Source organism: Peromyscus eremicus, chromosome 1, assembly GCF_949786415.1.
Source record: "Peromyscus eremicus chromosome 1, PerEre_H2_v1, whole genome shotgun sequence".
Classification (NCBI taxonomy): Eukaryota; Metazoa; Chordata; class Mammalia; order Rodentia; family Cricetidae; genus Peromyscus; species Peromyscus eremicus.
Genome location: NC_081416.1, coordinates 18,111,686 through 18,131,335, shown reverse-complemented (window position 1 = coordinate 18,131,335; position 19,650 = coordinate 18,111,686). Strand labels below are relative to the sequence as shown.

Genomic DNA, 19,650 nt, shown 5'->3' with positions numbered 1-19,650 from the left:
TACCAGGTAAACGGCTGCAGATGATGCAAAAAAGGCCTATATCCAGCAATACATTCAAACACCATGGTCCCAAAGCTCCAATAATCCACAGTGGCTGTGTACGGCTTATTTTCAAAGAGCTCTGGGGCCTTAAAATAGAAAGTACTTTAAGTGCCAACACTGAAAGAAAAGACTACTACTGTTTTGAACTACTATAGTCATTGCCTTAAGAAAGAACAATGAGAATTTTAAGTAATCAAATCAAAGAAATTTTGTCTCACCAAATACTGTAATGTTCCCACGAAGGATGTACAGAGACTTCCTTGATCAACATCTTTGGCATAACCCAAATCAATTATTTTATGCATTATCTGTGAATATTAAGACATAATACACATTAAATTGTTGAAAAATTTGCAAAAGAGAGGTAGGTTGGGAGTGTAGCTTAGTGACAGATTGCTCCCATTGCATGTATAGGGTCAGGGTTCAATCCTAAGCACAGCAAACAGTAAAAAGGTGAGCCATTGAAATGGCTCAGCTGATAAAGGTACCTGTCACCAAGCCGGATGACCTGAATTTGATCCCCAGGACCACACGGGAGAAGAACAAAGTTCTCCCATGACCTGCACACAGGTCACAGCACAGGTATGCACTCATGCACACAAAATAATAAAATAAATGTAATGGAAAAAAGAAAGGCAATAATGTTTTTATAAAACTGAAAGAGATGGCAAAGAACCTGGGCTCTGGAACAATACAAAAGTGTGAAGTCTGATAGCCTGATCACTATTTAACTAGTTGTGTTAATCTTTTTGTTACTGTTAATTTTTGAGGCAGGGTCTCCACTGTAACCCAAGCTGGCATCAAACTTACAGCAACCCCCCTGCCACAACCTCCCAAAAGCTGGGATTACAGATGTCAGGTAATATGCCTGGCTAACCACATCATCTTAATCAAGTTAATTCACCTCTGGCAGGTTCCTACACAATTAGATCAACATTCCTAGTCCAGAGATGAGCAAGACAGAAGCGTCTCTAAGGAGCCATTGTTCTGTAGAGAAGACAAAATCTAAGCCTGAAACTAGTTGAGGGGCTGAAGAGTTGGTTAAGCAGTTAGGAGCACTGTTGTTTTTGCAGAGGACCCGAGTTCAATCCCAAGCACCCACATAGCGACTCACAACATCTGTAATCCTGGTCCCAGGGAGTCTGGTGCCTCTTCTTGTGCCTCCACAGCACATGCGGTACACATACATATAAAATACAATAATAATAATAATAATAATAATAATAATAATAATAATAATAATCTAAACGTAAAAAGCCCCTACAGTTCAATACAGTGAGGACCACAATAGAAAACTTATACAGTACTGTGTATATAGAACTAATAAGGACACTAAAATCTCTAAAGACTTAATATATCAGGAAGACTATAACAACAGGCATGAAACAGTCTTCAGGTTTCACTTACCTTCCCACCAACATCTTGAAGAACTATATTTTCAGGTTTTAGATCTCGATGTATAATTTTGTTTTCATGCAAATATCGAATCCCAGATCCTAAATAAAATTTCAAGTGTATTATGAAGTAACAGAAAATATTGTTTAGAAAATCATCTCACATTTTGTTTGTTTTTACTGTTAGTGTTTGTGAGACAGGGTCTCGTGTAGCCTGTTTGGCATGAATTCCCTATGCAGCTGAGGATGACCTCCAATTCCTAATCTTCCTATTCTACCTCCCAAGTGCTGGAACTGCAGATATGCACCAGCACACTAAGCTTTTTTTAGACAGGGTTTCACTAATAGGCGTACTGGTCTTGAACTCACAGAGATGCATCGGCCTCTCTTCCCAAGTGTTAGAATTAAAGGTGGGTGCCACCATGTCCAGCCACGTTCAGTTTTTACCTCACTTTTTGCACAGATCTACACTGATGCACAAATTTGTATGTCCAGAGGCTTGGAGATGGCTCAGTGGGTAAAAGTGAGTGCTCTGGAAAGCATGAGGACCTGAGTCCAAATCCCCACCCCCACATAAAAAGGCAAGGAAGGCTGTGTGTAACAATAACCCTAGCAGAGTTGAGAGAGGGAGAGGCTATCTCAGGAGCTGCCTGGCCAGCCAGCCTAGTTAAAATGTTAAACTTCGAGTTGAGTCAGAGACCCTGTCTCAAAACAATCAAGTGCAGAAAAACAGAACACCTGACATGCTGCTCTGGCCTCCACATGCATGCTCCTGTGAGTGTGCACCAACAATCACATCCACGTACTGCACATACAACACCACACACCCACACACATTAATATGATCCATCAAAAGTGCATCACCAACATTAGAATAGTTCAGGTTTTCTTCACCAAATGTTCAGTAACATCAAATAAACACTGAAAAATTACAATATAGACCCATTTAATTTATTGAAATCAACATTAAAAGCAAATGAAACAATTAATTCTTGAGAAACTCCCTGTAAGCCCTATAGCCTTTTCCTCCAACCTAAATCACATCCCTAGCCTCTGCTGCCCGTGACTAGGAAGAACAGCAACACCAGACACACACACAGAAGCTCATGTCTGGCTTTTGAGGTTTCTCAAAGGTCTAAATCTACTTACTTTAGGGATTTTTCAGTATTAATTCTGATTAAAAAGAGAATTTCAGGCCGGGCGGTGGTGGCGCATGCCTTTAATCCCAGCACTCAGGAGGCAGAGCCAGGTGGATCTTTGTGAGTTCGAGGCCAGCCTGGGCTACCGAGTGAATTCCAGGAAAGGCGCAAAGCTACATAGAGAGACCCTGTCTTGAAAAACTAAAAAAAAAGTAAAAGAAAAAAAGAAAAAAAAAAAAAAAAAAAAAGGGAATTTCATCCCAAGATAACCTGAGGACCTATCCCTCAAAAGATGTAACTCCACTATAAACAAAACTACTATGAGAGTGTTGTGGGGAGGTGTGAGAGGGGATGAAATGACTGCTATTTCATATCATTTTGTTGTTGTTGTTCTCATTGGAACATCTATTAGACAAAGATACATAGCCAAAAAACAAAAACAAAAACAAAAACAAAAACAAAAAAACCCACCCAAATAGAAACAAATGCCAAAAATATATTACTTTTAACTAACATCATTAGAAATGGATTTTTCTTTCTCTCTTTTTTTCTTTTTTCTTTTCTTTTTTTTTTCCCCGAAACAGTGTTTCTCTGTGTAGCTCTGGCTGTCCTGGAACTTACTCTGTAGACCTGCCTCTGCCTCTTGAGTTACTGCGAGTAAAGATGTGCACCACCACTGACCAGCTTTTTGTTTTATAATTTTTTATAAATGTTAAAAATCTACATGTGTGCTCGCTTCGGCAGCACATATACTAAAATTGGAACGATACAGAGAAGATTAGCATGGCCCCTGTGCAAGGATGACACGCAAATTCGTGAAGCGTTCCATATTTTTGATAATTATGAGTTGCTTGTTACTTTTATTTATCTTGCCTAAAAATTGATACATTTCCCACACATACTTGTTAATTTGAAAATTAGATTTTATACATAATAACATTTTAAATTTTCCTTTTTAAAGCTTAAAAAACTTCTAGCTAAGAGGCAAACAAATGTATGTATTTTATATTTTTAATAAATTATGCTTCAATTGACAAAAAAAAAAATCTACATGCTTTGTAGACTATACAGACAGTTCTCCTTAACTTCTAAGCAGTACACAGAAGTTTTTGTGGACCAAAGGGATATTGAATAAATAACAATGACATTTTAATATTAGTTACATACCTATGTCACTCAGTAAAGAAAGTATCTGGCTTTCTTTAAGTCCACAACAATTTTCTGGTTTGTTGAGTAGCTAAAGAAAAACAAAAATAAATAAACAAGTAAGTCTACAATTTTATACTATTGCTGAGTAGCAATAGCAACACATATTAATCGCTTACTGTCAAAGAATATTCAAATGAAAAAATAAGTCACAATAAAGGAATTATAAGGATTGGGGCATGTGGTACATGTCTATAAGGCCAGCACTTGGGATGGGGCAGGAAGACCATGAGTTCAAGGCCAACATGAGCTACACTGAAAGTCTGTTTCAAAAATAGTAACAATGACAAGAGGTGTAAGAAAAAAATAGTCACCAAATCCATACTGAGGTTGAGTGATTTCATGAGAGGCTCATAAAAAGTAAATAAAAGGGCAATTGCACTTGAAATTGAAAAATGCTGACAAAGATAGATACATTTAAAATTAAATAGAAAGAATAATTGTAAGACAGCTCTTCTGTTGTTTTCTTTCCTTTGCTTGTCCCCCTTTCTTTCCTTCCTTTTTCTCTTTTTTTTTTTGAGACAGAGTTTCTTTGTGTTGCCTTGGCTGTCCTGGATCTCCCTCTGCAGACCAGGCTGGCCTTGAACTCAGAGATCTGCCTCCCAAGTGCTGGGATTAAAGGCACTCACTAACACCACCTGGCAAAAGACAACTTTTTAATAAGCCTCACAAATGTATTTTTATTTAAAAAGGTCAACATAGTCCCACCTTGGAAACAGCAATAAAAAAGCATGTTCCAAGCCAGGCACAGTGGCACATGCCTTTAATCCCAGCAGTCACAGGCAGAGGCAGGCAGATCTCAAGGCTAGCCTAGTCTACAAAGCAAGTATCAGGCCAGCCAGGGGTACACAGTGAGACTTTGTCTTGAAAACAAACAACAATAAACCTGGGGTGTATGTAGTGATTAGTTTGTTTGTTTGTTTGTCAAACGGCACAAGCTAGGTCATTTGGAAAGAGGAAACCTCAAAAGAGACAATGCCTCCTTCAGAGTGGCCAGTAGGCAAGTCTATGGGACATTTCCTTGATTAACAATTGATGTGGCAGGGCCCAGGCCACTGTGGGAAGTGCCACCTGGGCAGGTGTTGATCCTGGGTTGTATAAGAAAGCAGAATGGCCGGGCGGTGGTGGCGCACACCTTTAATCCCAGCACTTGGGAGGCAGAGGCAGGCAGATCTTTGTGAGTTTGAGGCCAGCCTGGTCTACAGAGCGAGATCCAGGAAAGGTGCAAAGCTACACAGAGAAACCCTGTCTCAAAAAAAAAGCAGACTGAACAAGCTATGGAGAGTAAGCCAATAAGCACTGTTCCTTCATGGTTTCCACTTTAGTTCCTGCCTTGGTTTCCCTCAATGATGGACTGTGATCAGGACATGTATAAGCTTTTATTTTCCCAGGGTGCTTTTGGTCATGTCTTTATTACAACAATAGAAGGCACTAAGGCTGGGTTAGCAAGTATTTACTGGAAAGAGCCAAACATTAAGTACTTCAAGCTATGGAAGCCATATAACCTCTGTCACACTACTCAATTCTAGAGCTGTACACAAGCAGCCATAAACATGCACAGTGCTGTGCCCCAGCTAAAGTGTATTCACAGACCAGGTGGCAAGGACAGAGTTGTCTATCCTTAGACTCAATGGTCGGGCCACAGGATTCAGACACTGCTAATGCTTGTGATGTACTACTTCAGTATCTCCAAACATCCACACTACCTTCCGGAGATCTCCTCCAGAACAGTACTCCATTGCCAGAAGAGGCACGTCATTAATTAAAAAATTCAATTCCTCTGGAACATCGCAGGCCTTTACGACATTTGCATGGTTCAACCTAATAAGGAGAAAACATTACAATAAAAAAAAAGTTTTCCCATGAAGAGGGACTGGATTTGAAATAACTGGGGATTAACTAGTGAGATAAGACTGGTTTTATTTACAAAATTCTAAATTCTGATTTACTGCATTTAATCTTAGCTAAAAGGCTAAGATGCTATTAATTTCTGAATTGTCTGATTAAAATAAACAAGTTTTACAAGGAAAATATACCTCAAAGTACCATCACTGTTACTATATTTCTGTGTACCAAACAGTATGTTCTTTACATGTATCAACTGATTTACTTGTAACAATAATCTTAATACAAGTATATTTGTTAACAGTATCATCCGTGAGATAAAAGAAGCACAAATTGGTTAGTCAACATAAGAAGACATGGCAAGTCTGTTATCAATGATGATTTAAATCTGACAGTCTGGGCACCAAAGCCTACATCACACTGCCTCTTCCACAATCACAATCGTCACCCTAAAAATCTGGACATTCCCTTCCAGTTTTAAATGTAAATACAAATACAGTTTTTTCAATAAATATGACTCACATTATTTACTGACTTCAACCATTCTTAAAATTTTTTTTTAAGGTCAGAAGAGGGCACTGGACCCGCTGGAAACAGAGTTACAGATGGCTATAAGCCACTGTGTGGAGACTGGAAACTGAGCGTGGATCTTCTACAAGAGCAGTAAGTGCTCTTAACTGCTCACCCCTTTCTCCAGCCCCATAGTTCTTTTTGTTTAATGTAACAATTTATTATCATCTTTGTGATCATCCTCACAATGTAATGGAGCCCAAAACAGTAGCGTCTCATGTCCCAGGAACTAAAGAGACAAGTGCATGAGGGTTTGATAATTTATAGTAAGTTTGCCTGGTAATTCCGCCACAGAGCCAAGTGTGAAAGCCAAAATAAAATGAGTTGAGCACAGACTAAAGTCAGAAAATGCTTGTTTCAAATCCAGCACCAGCTGTATGTGTGTTTCATCTTTCTCATCTACAAACCAGGGCAATATTCAAATACCCAGCTGTGATGACCACCACAGGATGGTCTGTAAAGTAGACTACTTATGGAAGCACACCGTTAGAGTTCAGATCCACTGTCCCCTCAAAAGTTCCATTCTGTTCTCCTCAAGCATACACACTATTCTTAGTGACCCACTGCTAACAGAATGCAGTGAGAAAAATGAATATGACTTCCAAGGCAACTTCCTAAGTGATATATCAGTTTTTTTCTTATTCTCCCCATTCAGACCATCGTTCTGGGGAGAATAAGGTTGTCATGCCATTAAAGCATGGGCACTTCCCTGTGGAGAGACTCCTTTACTGAGGAACTATTGCCTCTGGCCAATAGCCACGTGAGTGAGTCTGGAAGTTAATACTCAAGCCTTTGCCAAGCCTTCAGATAACTGTAGCTCTAAAGTCAACATTTTGAGCTGTCTCAGGAGAGGCCTTGAGCTCAAACCCCAGTTAACTCAGCCATAAACTAGATACTAAATAGTCACAGTTTAAGCTATGAAATTTTGGAATAACTGTCTATAAAATAATAGACTCACTATTATTATTAATAAAAGTTAAGTAGAAAAAGAAATGAAGATTTATATACTAGTCATAAAGTTGCTCAATATTCAGAAGAAAAACTTAAGGAGCCAGGTTGAGAACGTTATTTGGCTGATTTAAACTATAACTTTCTTAGCCATAACGTGATAAAACTATCTACAGTAGAACACATACATTCAATAACAAAATCACATTATGAAAAAGATCTTGAGAAAAGTCAACCCCTGGTCTCTTTCCCTACTATTGAAAATGGAGTGGCTGTAGAACTGAAGAAATCGAAGTCATGGCACACACTTACTTTTTCATGATCTGGATTTCATGGCACCATCGTTCTCTGTTTTTGGTACTTAACTCTAGGCGACAAGACTTAATTGCGATTTTGATATCAAGTTCCTGTCAAAATAGAAAAATTGATAGAAAATATGAATAAATTAGGTTCTTGTACAGATTTACTTACAATCAAAGAAATATCAACCCAGGAAAATAACACTCCTTTTAACTTTACTAATTAAACATATGATCCACAGCTCTCCTTAGCCACCATTAGTTACATGAACCATTATACTATTAAATCAATGATTTGAAGCTATCAAATACACCATAGTGTATAAGCAAAAACTGACTGCGGCAGACCCTCCAACAGGTCTCTTCAGAAGAGTATATACTTTCAATAATTTAGAACTACTGCTAGACCAAACATACTACTAGAAATATACGATTCCATTTCTCCAAGATCTCCTTCTCCAAGCTTAGTCAAGACAAGAAACAAAGACCCCAAACTCTAGTATAAACAGAAAGAAGAAAGTAATTCAGGGCCCCCTAACCTTAAAAAAGCAAGAAATAGTTTTCATATCTCCAGTTTAATGCAAAACCTCCAAAACTAGGTCCTAACCTCTGCATTTCAAACGACATGGAAAAACATCCAAGAACTGTACTTCTGTTCGAATACCTATAAACAAACCTAAGACCTCTTGCCTGTGACTAGTCATTTCACCAATTCTGCCCGAAAATAACACTATCCCATGCACATTTCAGAAAACAGCCAGCCTGTATCATATTCTAATACAGTAGAACCAAACAGGCTATACTGCGTTAAGAGCTCAAAAGAGCTTCACAGACGTGACATTTCTGACACCAGCCAAAGGTGTGGTAAAAGCTGTATGAGTGGTGAGAGCAGTTTCCAGGGGCTGAAAGGGGAAGTGGGGAGCAAGGCTTAGCTTGGCTAGGAGAGTAGGAATTAGGAAGCAGGAGGAGAAAGAAGTCTGAAGGCAAGGCAGTTTCCAGTGCAGGGGTTGGGGGCTGACGGAGACTAAGAGCTAGCTTTACCACAGAGCTCACTCACTTCAGCTTTCGTTATAAGATAGGTATCTGAGAGCAGTTACAACCTATATAAAAGTTTGCCACCATGGAGACTCCAGCACAGCTAAGACAATCAGCCCCAATTTCTAACAGGAATAAGACAGGAAGTCATCTATTCTATATAGGTCCCAACCACGAGAGATCCTTCAATGCCTTTATATTCCACCTACTCCGTGAAACTCAATCTTCTCACAGAGAATATTCTCTGGGGAAGTTTGTAGTTGCCTAACAACAACAAAAAGACCCGTTTTTTAAAAATGAAACTAAGTTGGGTGTGGTAATATGAATCTATAGACCCTGCTTTTTGGAAGACTGGGGCAGGAAGAAAGTTTATAAACACTAAGTTAATTTCTTTACTTTTTGGAGCGTTTAAATTGGATTCCTAATTTGCATTATGATTCTCCAAGCAAAGGACTAGTATATGCAGTGTTTACCCAATGTATCTGAACATTGTGAAGTTGCTCCTCGGTATGCAGGTAACAGCATCTAGGACTTCCAGAGGATGCAGAAATCTGTAGATGCCCAAGTCCATTACATCAAATAGCACAGTATTTACATATAACTTACATACATGCTCTCTGTCTGTATATATATGTTTAGTAGATGCATTCCCTGTGATCCCAAGTCCTACCTGATCCGATTATGTTTAGTGTATGGCAGGCTGAATATACAGTACTGAGGATAGAACCCAGGGCCTTGGGCATATACTTTACCACTGAGTTACATCTCCATCCCATATACACTTTTTTTAAAGAAAGGGTCTCTCTGTGGCCCATGGTGGCTTTAAACTGAAGGCAATCCTACTACCTCAGTCTCCCAAGTGTTCCTACCATGCCTGGCTTCTACATTCTTTCTTTAATGTATTCCATGGAACTAAGTTTCTCAAACACCCTTGAAGTTCTACCCTATCCTCTAGGGAAAGTTTTCCAGCTAATCACATTGCCAGTACTTTCAGGGTCTAGGGTCTTACACTGAGCTTACGTTTATTTCTGAGACAGTCTTTTCCTACATAACTCAGGCTGGCCTTGACCACAATATGAAGCCCATTCACGCTGGCCTCAGTTCAAAACCCTCTTGCCCCGGACCCTAGGTGCTGGGATTACATTTGTTTTTTTGTTTTGTTTTGTTTTGTTTTTTGTTTTTGTTTTTTTTGTTTTTTTTGTTTTTGGTTTTTCGAGACAGGGTTTCTCTGTGTAGCTTTGCGCCTTTCCTGGAACTCACTTGGTAGCCCAGGCTGGCCTCGAACTCACAGAGATCCACCTGGCTCTGCCTCCCGAGTGCTGGGATTAAAGGCGTGCGCCACCACCGCCCGGCTTGGGATTACATTTGTAAGCCACCAAGACCATCTGTGCTTTGTTCTACGTCCATCCATTCCTGAAAATGGACATTTCCTTCAGGGTGGAAAATACTGCTTTTGTTGATATGGGCACCATCAGTGCCCAATACAGAAACCAGCTAAATCATTTCACGGCTTTTCTCCTGTCCTGAGAGGTACGCATGAAATACTGGAGCATCACTTCTACAAATGAGCTTACTGAAAGCAGTAAATACACCCGGAAGATGTTACTAAAACGCCTGTACTCGGCTTACTGTCTTTCTAATTAAACTTATTCCTCACATACGGTTTTCCAGAACACCATTTTCTCTTACAGTTCCTTTTTTTAAGTCCAATTAGTGAGTGATAACTACAACAACATAACCACAGGACAGTGGAGAGCTATTTCAGGGCAATTACAGTACTTACTCTAGCACTTACTAAAGATCTCTATTACTATCTCACTTAACTCTCAAACAGACCCAGGATGTATATACATTCTTCCATATATTTTACAGACAACAAATCCTATACTTCAATGATTAGTGTTCAAAAATCTGTATGTTACAACATTCTTCAGGAAAGCAAAAACCCTCAATGGTAATGCACTGCTTTGTGTGGGTATTAATTTTCTGGGGAAAAGATCCATAGTTTTTATTGTATTATCAAGAGACTCATGACTGAAACATGATTACCTGGGGCTGAGGATGTAACCCAGTGGTAGACCATTTGCCTAGCATGTCAAGGCCCTGTGTTCCACTCCGACCATCAACAACATTAAAATAAGCAAGGTGACTGTTAGTTTTAAAAATCTTGTAAAAGTACGAGTAACTGCTGTCGCAATGGTTAAATGTTTTTAATTAAATCAAAGCAAATTTCCCGAGCCTGATGTTAGCTGTCTTTTACAGAACAAACCCCATAGTCTATTCCCTTCCCTTTGAAGCAAGATCGTTTTCACCACCTTACCCGCACACTGTTCCTTGCCTGGGATGCTCCAATTCCAAAGTCGGTCAGTGTTTCCAAAGGTTCAACTCTGGACACCAGGAAGGACCTTCCTTGTTTATTCAAGCGTGCGCGTACACACACGCACACAGAGACACTGGACATTCATACCTACATCTCGTCACCACACACACACACACACACACACTCACACACACACACACACACACACACACTCACACTCACACACTCATACATACTCCTCGCATACACAGCTGCAACCGCTTCACCTCACTCCCTGTCCAGGGACCTCAGCCACCCCTGCACTCGGCCACCAGGCTCACACGCACAGGATCTCACCGGCCCCTAGCACTGCCCAAGGTCTTCCCGACCACCTCTCCCACCTTGACTGACAGCCGGGGTTCCAGGGACGCCCGGACTGATCCAGCGCCACTGCTCCCGCCCCCCGCCTCACCCGGTGCTGGTACAGACAGACGTTCCCGAAGCCGCCGGTGCCAAGCCGCTCCCGCATCTCCCAGGGGCCGCCCGCGCCCGGCCGCAGCCCCGGGGGCCGCTCCATGGGGCGGGAGGGCCAGCCGCCTCAGGTTTCGCCGCCGGTCCAAGGCCGGTTCCGGGCCGCCGAGGCTCGCGCGTCCTTCTCCTCGCGAGACCTCCGCGTCACTTCCGATAACTTCCGCAGGAAAAGTCCCGCCCCGACCTTCTCCTGATTCAGGGTTCTGGCACCACGCCAGGCTGAAGCCGGCGATGCTAATAACCCCAAAGTGTAAGACTCAGCGTAGAATCAAATTCTCCGTGTCTGTATGCAAGCCGATGTTGTGGGTCACTGGTAATGAGTGGTATTCGATTCGTTGGTTCTATTTTCGTGTATTCCATGGAACTGGAATGTCAGGCTTGATGGTAATAGCAAATGAGACTGAGCACACATCCCTTCTGGGATTGGTGCTGGCGAATGGGCTGGGCACCAGCGGGCTGCACTGTGCTCTTTTAAGTACCCTGGGCATCATCCAGGCTCAGAGGACCTTCGTGTGTGGGATTTTTATTTTATGTTTTGTATACGTATTTAAATGAGTTTTGAGGGTCTCATACGTGTTTTTATTTTAAAATAGATCTCTCCAAACCCTAAACTTCCTATTTGTCCCTACTTCGTCCACATTTCATCTTTTTCAGAGCCCTGCCCTCTGCCCCTCCAACCCTATCACCTACTGGTAAAGGCCACCATAAACATGGAAGAAAACTGCGCTAACCGGCCGGTTGATTCATTGGCCTTCGAAGTGCACTATGGTCTCCTGCACATCTGTTCAGAATCTCTTCTATAATCCCAACCACCCAAGGATGTGTTATTCCAGAGTGAAAACTCTTCTCCTGGACTTGTGAGTTTCCCTTTGGACCTCGCGGATCTTGATGCTTCTCAGCCTTGCTGTTTCAGATTTGCTGAAGCAGTGGTTCTGGGTTGGAATTGTTACTGAGGTGCGCTACGGGCTGCAAAGACAAGCTTGGGGTGGTCTCGGTCCAATAAGGCATACTTCTGAGTAGTGCATTGCTGACATTTGAGTGGATTATCTGCTTCATGGAACCTAGGTGTTTTAAGACAGGGTTTGATATAGTCCAGGCTGGTCTAGAACTTGCTATTCCTCCATCTGATTCAGGCTTATAGCACTTTACCAGGCTGAAGCTAGGGATGCTAATAACTCAAAAGTGTAAGCCTCTGCATAGAATCAAATTCCCGATGTCTGTATGCAAGTCAGTGTTGTGGGTCACTGATAATGGGTGGTATTCGATTAGCTGGTTCTCTTATTTTCATGGATTCCATGGAATTGGAATAGCAGATTTGATGGTAATAGCAAACGAGCCCCTGAGAACACATCCCTTAGAGCAGAGCAGACTGCCATGTGTCAGTATGAAACCTCATTTGCTGTGTATGACAGCTATGAGTACTAGGAGTGTCCAGTTTCCACAGGTGGGATGTAATTTCATAATTCATACTCAGAAGTGTGAGAGATATTAAAAACTACAGCCAGGATAATGTTGACTGGACAATCCAAGTTGGTTCCTACAGTTAGTTCACTTTTTAAATATTCTATTCTTAAAACACAACTCAAGGTTTGTTATTTTATTTTTGTTTTTTGAGACAGGGTCTCTATATCCCTGACTGACTTGGAACTCACTATGTAGATCAGACCTCAAACTCACAGAGATCTGCCTGCTGAATGCTAGGATTAAAGGCTTGGCCTTTTATTATTTATAACTGTAGAATGGTTTATCCCAGGCTCCATAATCATCAGGTTTCCAAGACTGTTTTTTGTTTTTATATACGAAATGGAGGTCAAGAGATTTTTGAGAATTAAGTGAAAATGTATCTGGGCCTTAAATGGCCCATAAATAAGAACAATTATTCTCTTCTGGCTTCTGATACGCAGCATTCTCCAGTGGTCACACTGCACCTGCTCCATGGACTTACTGGTCACTGGATCACTGTTTCCTTAAATCTTAGTCACCTTTATTGGGACTAACTGTACTTGCCCTATCTTATTTTGTAATTTCACTATGGTCTATACCCTGATGAACTCTAGAGCCCTGTCACCAACCTAGATCTGCATGAGTTTGAGAATTATCTAAGAGCGCTCTGGATACATCTGTTAGATAAGTCAGCTGTCTTAAACATCTAAAATGCATGCATAGCTCCAACACCAATCCTGATCTGCATGAGTTTTAGAAGTACCTAATGGCAATCTGGACATATTTACTGGATAACTCAGGTATCTTAAACATCAAAAACAAAACATTCAAAGAAAAACTCATTTTCTTAAATCTGCCACTTCCTTCCCCAATTAGACTATAAACTCTGTACAATAGGTGCCATGTTGGGGCACTCACTGGCTATACTCTTGGAACTTAGAAAACTTTCTAGCATATCAGAGTTAAATATCTGAAAGATGGAATGGACTTTTATGTGAACAAGATGATGGATGCTGTGAGAAAACAATAGCCAAGGCCATGCATTTCCCTTCCCCAGACTGAGCTGCCTGTGTTATTCTGGGATAACTGCTAGGCATAAACTCTGGTCTCTATTATACACACACACACATAATTTCATTTCAGTGGTGATAAACAACATAAGACATTTGCTACCCTTAGAAAAGCTTTCCTTTTTATCATTTACAAGATTTGGGGAAGGTTATTTTTGCTTTTGGAGGTAGGGGTTGAGATGGGTCTATGGTAATATTTTATTTGTGCAATCCAGTAAAGTTTATCTGAGGATCAGAGGAAGAAGCCAGCCACTATATTAAACATAGAAGTCAGGCAATGGTAGCACACGCCTTTAATCCTATTGCCTGGGATCTGTCTGGATCTCTGTGAGTTCACGGCCACACTGGGGAACAGAGCCAGGCGTGGTGGCACATACCTTAAATTCCAACTCTAGTTAACCATGGAGGTCTGTACAGACAGACAGGAAATGACAGCTGAGCAGGAAGAGGAAGTGATGTAACTGGACAGAGAGCAAATGAGAGCAGAACAGAAAGGCATATAGGCGTGGGTATACAGGAAGTAGGTCTCTTTTGGAGACTTAGGTGTTGGTGAGGTGAGGTTAGCTTGTGGTTTTTCCTATTCCTCTGATCTCTCAGATTTTCACCCCTATATCTGGCTCCAGGTTTTTATTTAATAAGACCATTTAGCAAATTCGTCTGCATGGGTCTCACATCATAGCCCAGACTGGCCTGGAACTCACTATGTAGACCAGACTGGCCTTGAATTCACAGCAATCTTCCTGCCACAACTCCTCAGTTTCTGAGATTACAAGCATGAGCGACTACACCCAACCTCAAAGGTTCAAAGAGTTGTGAAGATATGAACAAACACAGCTGTTCTTAGAAATATGTAGCAGACATTCTTTTAACATACAGTTGCATCTCAGAACGATTTTTCCTAGGCCTCTTGCTGCAAGCAGGTTCCATGGGAATATCTGGAAAAGAGGCAGGGAGGCAGCCCCCATGGGAGACTGCAGTTTCATTGTAAAAACAGGCTATAACAATTTCCTGTGACATCCACACAGTGCCTTCCCTTTGCCTAGTCATCCAGGGTGAAGTCAAAAGGTTCAAAGTCTTTCCGGAAGCGGCGAGCCAGGGTCTCCTCCTCTTCCTTACTGACTTGGCACTGCCTCCAGTCAGCCTTGTCAGGAATATTGAGGATGGCTTCACTGGCCAGCACCTCCCTGCAAAGAGCACAAAGAAGAGAAAATTCGAGTAGCAACTGAAACACACCATTCCTTTGTTCCTCTCCAGCCAGCTCTCCTTGGTCGCATCTAAAGAGTATGCAGATTTCTTACTACTCATGCTGGTCTCTGGCCCTGACTGACATCTCTGCCGTCCTATCTACTGAAATCATTGCCATATTAAGTGACCTCTCCCACCCCATTTATTTCTCCTTCCCAGGAACAACTTGGAACCACGATATAAGTACTTAGGGAAAGAATACCACATACAAACTAGACGACAGGCCCTGGTGTCAGAAAAATCAGAAACTGAATTTCATTCCAAGCTCTGTGACTTGATGTGTGACTTGAATACGACTGCCTCTCTTATCCTTGATTTAAGGCTCACTTACAAGAGCACCTTCCTTACAGGATTTGGTGCAGTACAGAAGCCATACAACCAAAGCACATTCCCAGCAGCTGTTGTATCTTTTCTTAAACTGTAGCTTGACAGTCTGACTGGACAGTGAGTTTGCTGAGGACATGGTTCAGTCACGTCAGACCATTCTGACTTAAAATTCCTCTACCTGTCCTTCTAGGCGACTCTCATTTGTATGAGTGCACCAAGAGAAGTTCAATGTGAAGAAACAATTTATACAGATACATATACATGCAGCTTCTAATTTCTAATGGTTTATATTACTACTTTTAATTTATTAGAAACAATTCTATATGGCTCATCTCAACTTTGAAGGTACAATAAATAAAAAAGTGAAAATGAATCACAGTAGTCCTCTGAAAGTCAAAGGATCTAAGCTCAAATTTTGATTTGCCTGGAAACCTGGAACATGTTTCTTCATATGTAAAATGAAGATATAACCATTTTCCCTATTAAGTATAAAAGGTATCAACTGTATATTACAGTGTTGAAAACATAAACAACTACCATTATCACAAACCATTTTGTGTACTATACATGGCTGTGTGTATTGGCATCATATGCTTATGTCCCTACTGTGCCTATCTACATCTGTTGCTAAGGCAACAAGATTAAACCAGATATTTGGAGCATTTAACATACTTGTTCTCATTTATCCACTATCTATTTGGAAATAAAAAAGACTCTTATTTGCTGGACTTGTCCAATGGGGCGAGGCTTTCCAGATCCATCTAGGAATGGCTAAAGGCTTACTCAAAGCCCGGGTCAGACCACTGGGAGTGGCTGGAGAAGAGCTGCAAACCAGAGCTCAGCATCAGATCGCCCACTGTGTGCATCTTCTACTTCCCTCCATACAGGCTTTCAGAACAATGCAGAAGAACAAGGTTATTCTCATCTTGGTGTTCACCAGACTAAGGTTTGAACCTTCAACTGTGTGACCATGGCATGCTACTTAACTCATCTTAAGGTACAATATCCAAGAGTAGCCACTAGCCAGATGTGGCTATTTAAATTTAAGCTCTAATTAATTAAATAAAATTAAAAATGCAGTTCTTCAGTTCCATTTTCAATTTTTTTTACTATGTTTATTTATGTGTATGGGTTCATGCATACTATGGCACCCATGTGGTCAGAGAACACATGGGTAGGAGTCAGTTACCTCCCACCATGGAGGTCCCAAAGATCAAACTAAGTCACCAGGCTTGGCAGCAAGCCATCTTCATCTCACTGGCTACTCAGTCCCATTTTCAAGTATCCAACAGCTACATGTAACTTGTGATTATTGTATTAGTGCAGCTTTATGGAGCATTTTCATTTTGTATGAAGTTCTGCTGGGCACTGCTCCAGAGCATTATTCTTCACGCTGGCAACTGGGATTACAGGACATAAACAACAGAACTGGAAGGTTAAATGAGATAATGCATGTGAAGTTCTTGCCAGTGTCTGACCCAGCACATGCTCAATGGTAGCACTTCGTTCCAACAGGAGTGCTCTCATCCTGTCTTTTCCCTCTTGGGTCTATCTCTTAAGCTCACTTTCAGGCCTTCCATGGCGCCTTACATTTAGCAGAAATAAACCCTTCTTTCTCTGAGTTTCTAAAGTACAATGTTCCTCAGGATTCAGTCATGGTACTGTTCAAATTCTACATCACACACTGTTAACACTGATCTGCTCTAAAACCGCAAGCTTCTTGGGATGGACCATTCCCTCGTTGGTTTTTCTTCGACTGTCCATGCAGCCCATCACTGTGTTCATTATAGGTCTAATGAAATACACTAAAAAAGTAAAAACAAACAAACCTTCCAAATTGCAAAGGAAAATTCTTTTTAATTCTGTGGAAAAGCTTTTCTCCTGTGTCGAGTTCAACATAAAAATACGCTGCTCCTGGCTGTGCAATCTGAAGTAAACAGAGTTGTATGAGGACAAATAAGATCAAATTTAAAAAGCTCACTCATCTCCTGCAAACTCTTAATTTAGCAAAGAAATTGGTCTAGAAAAAAAAAAAGTGAGACAGTATAGGAGCTAGAGTTTAAAAAGCCAATATATTCACAGTGGTTGGTACCCATCCGTCTAAATTCCCATTTTAGAAGGTGTCTAATTTGTTTAATTCATGTGTGTTTATATATGTGTGTACCTATTCTCATGTGTGTGATTACATGTGTGGGTGTATCCACGTGCCTGGAGGCCAGGTGACACTGGGTGACTTTTTCAATTCTCTCCACCTTATACTTTGAGATGGGTCCTTCACTGAGCCTGCAACCTTTCAATTTGGCCAGAGATCATCTTGTCTCTACCTCCTCAGCACTTGACCTTTACAAGGCTGCTAGAGATGAAACTCAAGTCCTCACCGAGCCATCTTCCCAGCTCCATGAAATGTCTAATCCCTTATTCCTAGGAAAGCACTAAGACTCTTATAATGACGTCTTCATCTCTAGTCTTATCAACATCCTGTATTCGAGTACCAAACAGCCCACTATTCAGTATTTTTGGAATAGCTTGGCAGTACCTCTGATTCTACTTGTCAAAACCCAGATCTTAACTACTCCCTGAGCATCACCAGCTCTTCCTGCTTCACCTGCTTGATGTCTGAGTGCTCTGGAATCTCCAACAGCTCTATCTGTTGCTCCTGGGCCTGGGTAATGAAGGCTTCTTTAATGTCATCTGTAACACAGCAGCTGAGGGGCACAGGAATGACCTGGGTTGGTGTGGGAGGAATAGAAGAAACTCTTTGAACTGATTCCAAAGAAGTTATCTTTAAAGTCTCAGAGGAGTAAGAAATCCATCACTGGGGTGGAGAAACACCCCTCAGCATAGACTCTCCTCAGGCCACAAAGCCTCCATCGGCCTGGCTGTAGGACTTAAACTTATGAGAACTAGTCACTTATGGGAGCCAATCTGTCATCAGGAAACTCTCAAGAGAGACTCTTTGTCTCTAAGACTTTGCTGGCTCCTGCATAATGTATGTGGCAGAGTCAGGCCCATTTGAACACTTAACAAATGTGCCAGAAAGACACTACCACCAAAGAAACAAATCACTCAACTCCCAATGTACCAGCCCCATGCTAGCTGGACACTTATTTCCTACTGCTAAGCCTTCATTCATGCTGGACTTCCACACAAAATATCCATGTCTTACCCAGCATGTCTTTATCTGCCTTGGAACCTTTCTTAATTACCCTCTTTTTCTAAACAGGGCATACACCATCCTGCTAGTCACTTACCCCCAGCATGAACTTCCTGATGATATCTCTGGGATTATCAGCAGACACTCCTAGCCCTCTAAATGACCACTATTTGAATATTATCATGAAAATAAGATTAAATGCTCTAAGTATTAAATTAAAATTCAATACTGAGGTAATAATTATTTAAATATGTATCAATCTCAAGGTCCCCATGGTGATTTCCAAGTTCTTGGGCAGAAAACACCTACCTGAAGCTGGAGGTGATGGCTCCTATAATTTCTTTCAAATAGAACACAGCGCTTCCCTCGACTCTTAAAGAAGCGTTTCAGAGTAGCCTTATACTTCTCCACCTCTTCCACCACCTCTGCCGAGAGCTCCACAACTGACTGGTAGTGTCCAATAGGCAGGATGAGGACATGGTCATCAGACAAGCCTCCTTTAGCCAGGGCGAGGTAGCACTAAAGAAGAACCACAGAAGCAAGACAGCAAGGCTACATAAACATGTTCTTCCAGGGAGAAACACCTGTACATACACAGTGAGCCTGATGTACAGGAGAAAATGCTCAAGATGTGCCCCCCACTCACCCACCAGACAGGATGACGGGATCTTGCTGTGTTGTACAGGGCAGCCTCAAACTCACAATCATCATCAAGCATCCCAAGTACTGAGACTATAGCCCTGTATCACTACACCCAATCCAAGATATGCTTAACAAAAATTATATTTTAAAAGATTGATTTTTAGCTGGGCGGTGGTGGCGCACGCCTTTAATCCCAGCACTTGGGAGGCAGAGGCAGGCAGATCTTTGTGAGTTCGAGGCCAGCCTGGGCTACAGTGTGAGTTCCAGGAAAGGTGCAAAGCTACACAGAGAAACCCTGTCTCGAAAAAACCAGTATATATTCATATATTGATTTTAAAGGTTAGACCAGGAGCTGAAGAGATGGCGCAGTGGTTAAAAGTACTGGCTGCTCTTCCAGAGGACCCAGGTTCAACTCCTGCCATCCCACTGTGGCTCACAGCCATCTGTAATGCCAGTTTCAA

The 19,650-nt window shown here is 41.4% G+C and overlaps 2 protein-coding genes and 2 non-coding genes across 6 annotated transcripts in view; 1 reads left to right on the top strand and 3 right to left on the bottom strand.

Annotated features, from left to right (window-relative positions):
• Positions 1–11,428, bottom strand: part of Chuk (component of inhibitor of nuclear factor kappa B kinase complex) — a 39,074-nt gene extending 27,646 nt beyond the window's left edge. For 2 of the 3 annotated variants that reach the window (XR_009378207.1, XM_059257636.1), the window contains exons 1-7: positions 11,250–11,428; positions 7,457–7,551; positions 5,488–5,602; positions 3,743–3,812; positions 1,450–1,538; positions 261–350; positions 4–128 (exon numbers count right to left, since the gene is read on the bottom strand). Coding sequence is in view for 2 of the 3 variants with exons in the window: in XM_059257636.1 (XP_059113619.1) it covers positions 4–128; positions 261–350; positions 1,450–1,538; positions 3,743–3,812; positions 5,488–5,602; positions 7,457–7,551; positions 11,250–11,354 (689 nt within the window). In the remaining variant the exon portion in view is untranslated. The remainder of the gene's footprint in view (positions 1–3; positions 129–260; positions 351–1,449; positions 1,539–3,742; positions 3,813–5,487; positions 5,603–7,456; positions 7,552–11,249) is intronic. The other variant, XM_059257625.1, reaches the window with a different exon arrangement.
• LOC131902821 (U6 spliceosomal RNA) lies at positions 3,304–3,410 on the top strand. The gene has a single exon (XR_009377107.1). It is a non-coding gene; the product is annotated as a U6 spliceosomal RNA (small nuclear RNA).
• A 1,462-nt stretch (positions 11,429–12,890) lies between the features above and the next one.
• Positions 12,891–19,650, bottom strand: part of Cwf19l1 (CWF19 like cell cycle control factor 1) — a 28,559-nt gene continuing 21,799 nt past the window's right edge. The window contains exons 11-14 of the mRNA XM_059257641.1: positions 18,857–19,066; positions 17,999–18,118; positions 17,223–17,320; positions 12,891–15,005 (exon numbers count right to left, since the gene is read on the bottom strand). Of these exons, the coding sequence (XP_059113624.1) occupies positions 14,861–15,005; positions 17,223–17,320; positions 17,999–18,118; positions 18,857–19,066 (573 nt within the window). The 3' untranslated portion in view covers positions 12,891–14,860. The remainder of the gene's footprint in view (positions 15,006–17,222; positions 17,321–17,998; positions 18,119–18,856; positions 19,067–19,650) is intronic.
• Positions 18,303–18,447, bottom strand: LOC131903224 (small nucleolar RNA SNORA12). The gene has a single exon (XR_009377468.1). It is a non-coding gene; the product is annotated as a small nucleolar RNA SNORA12 (small nucleolar RNA).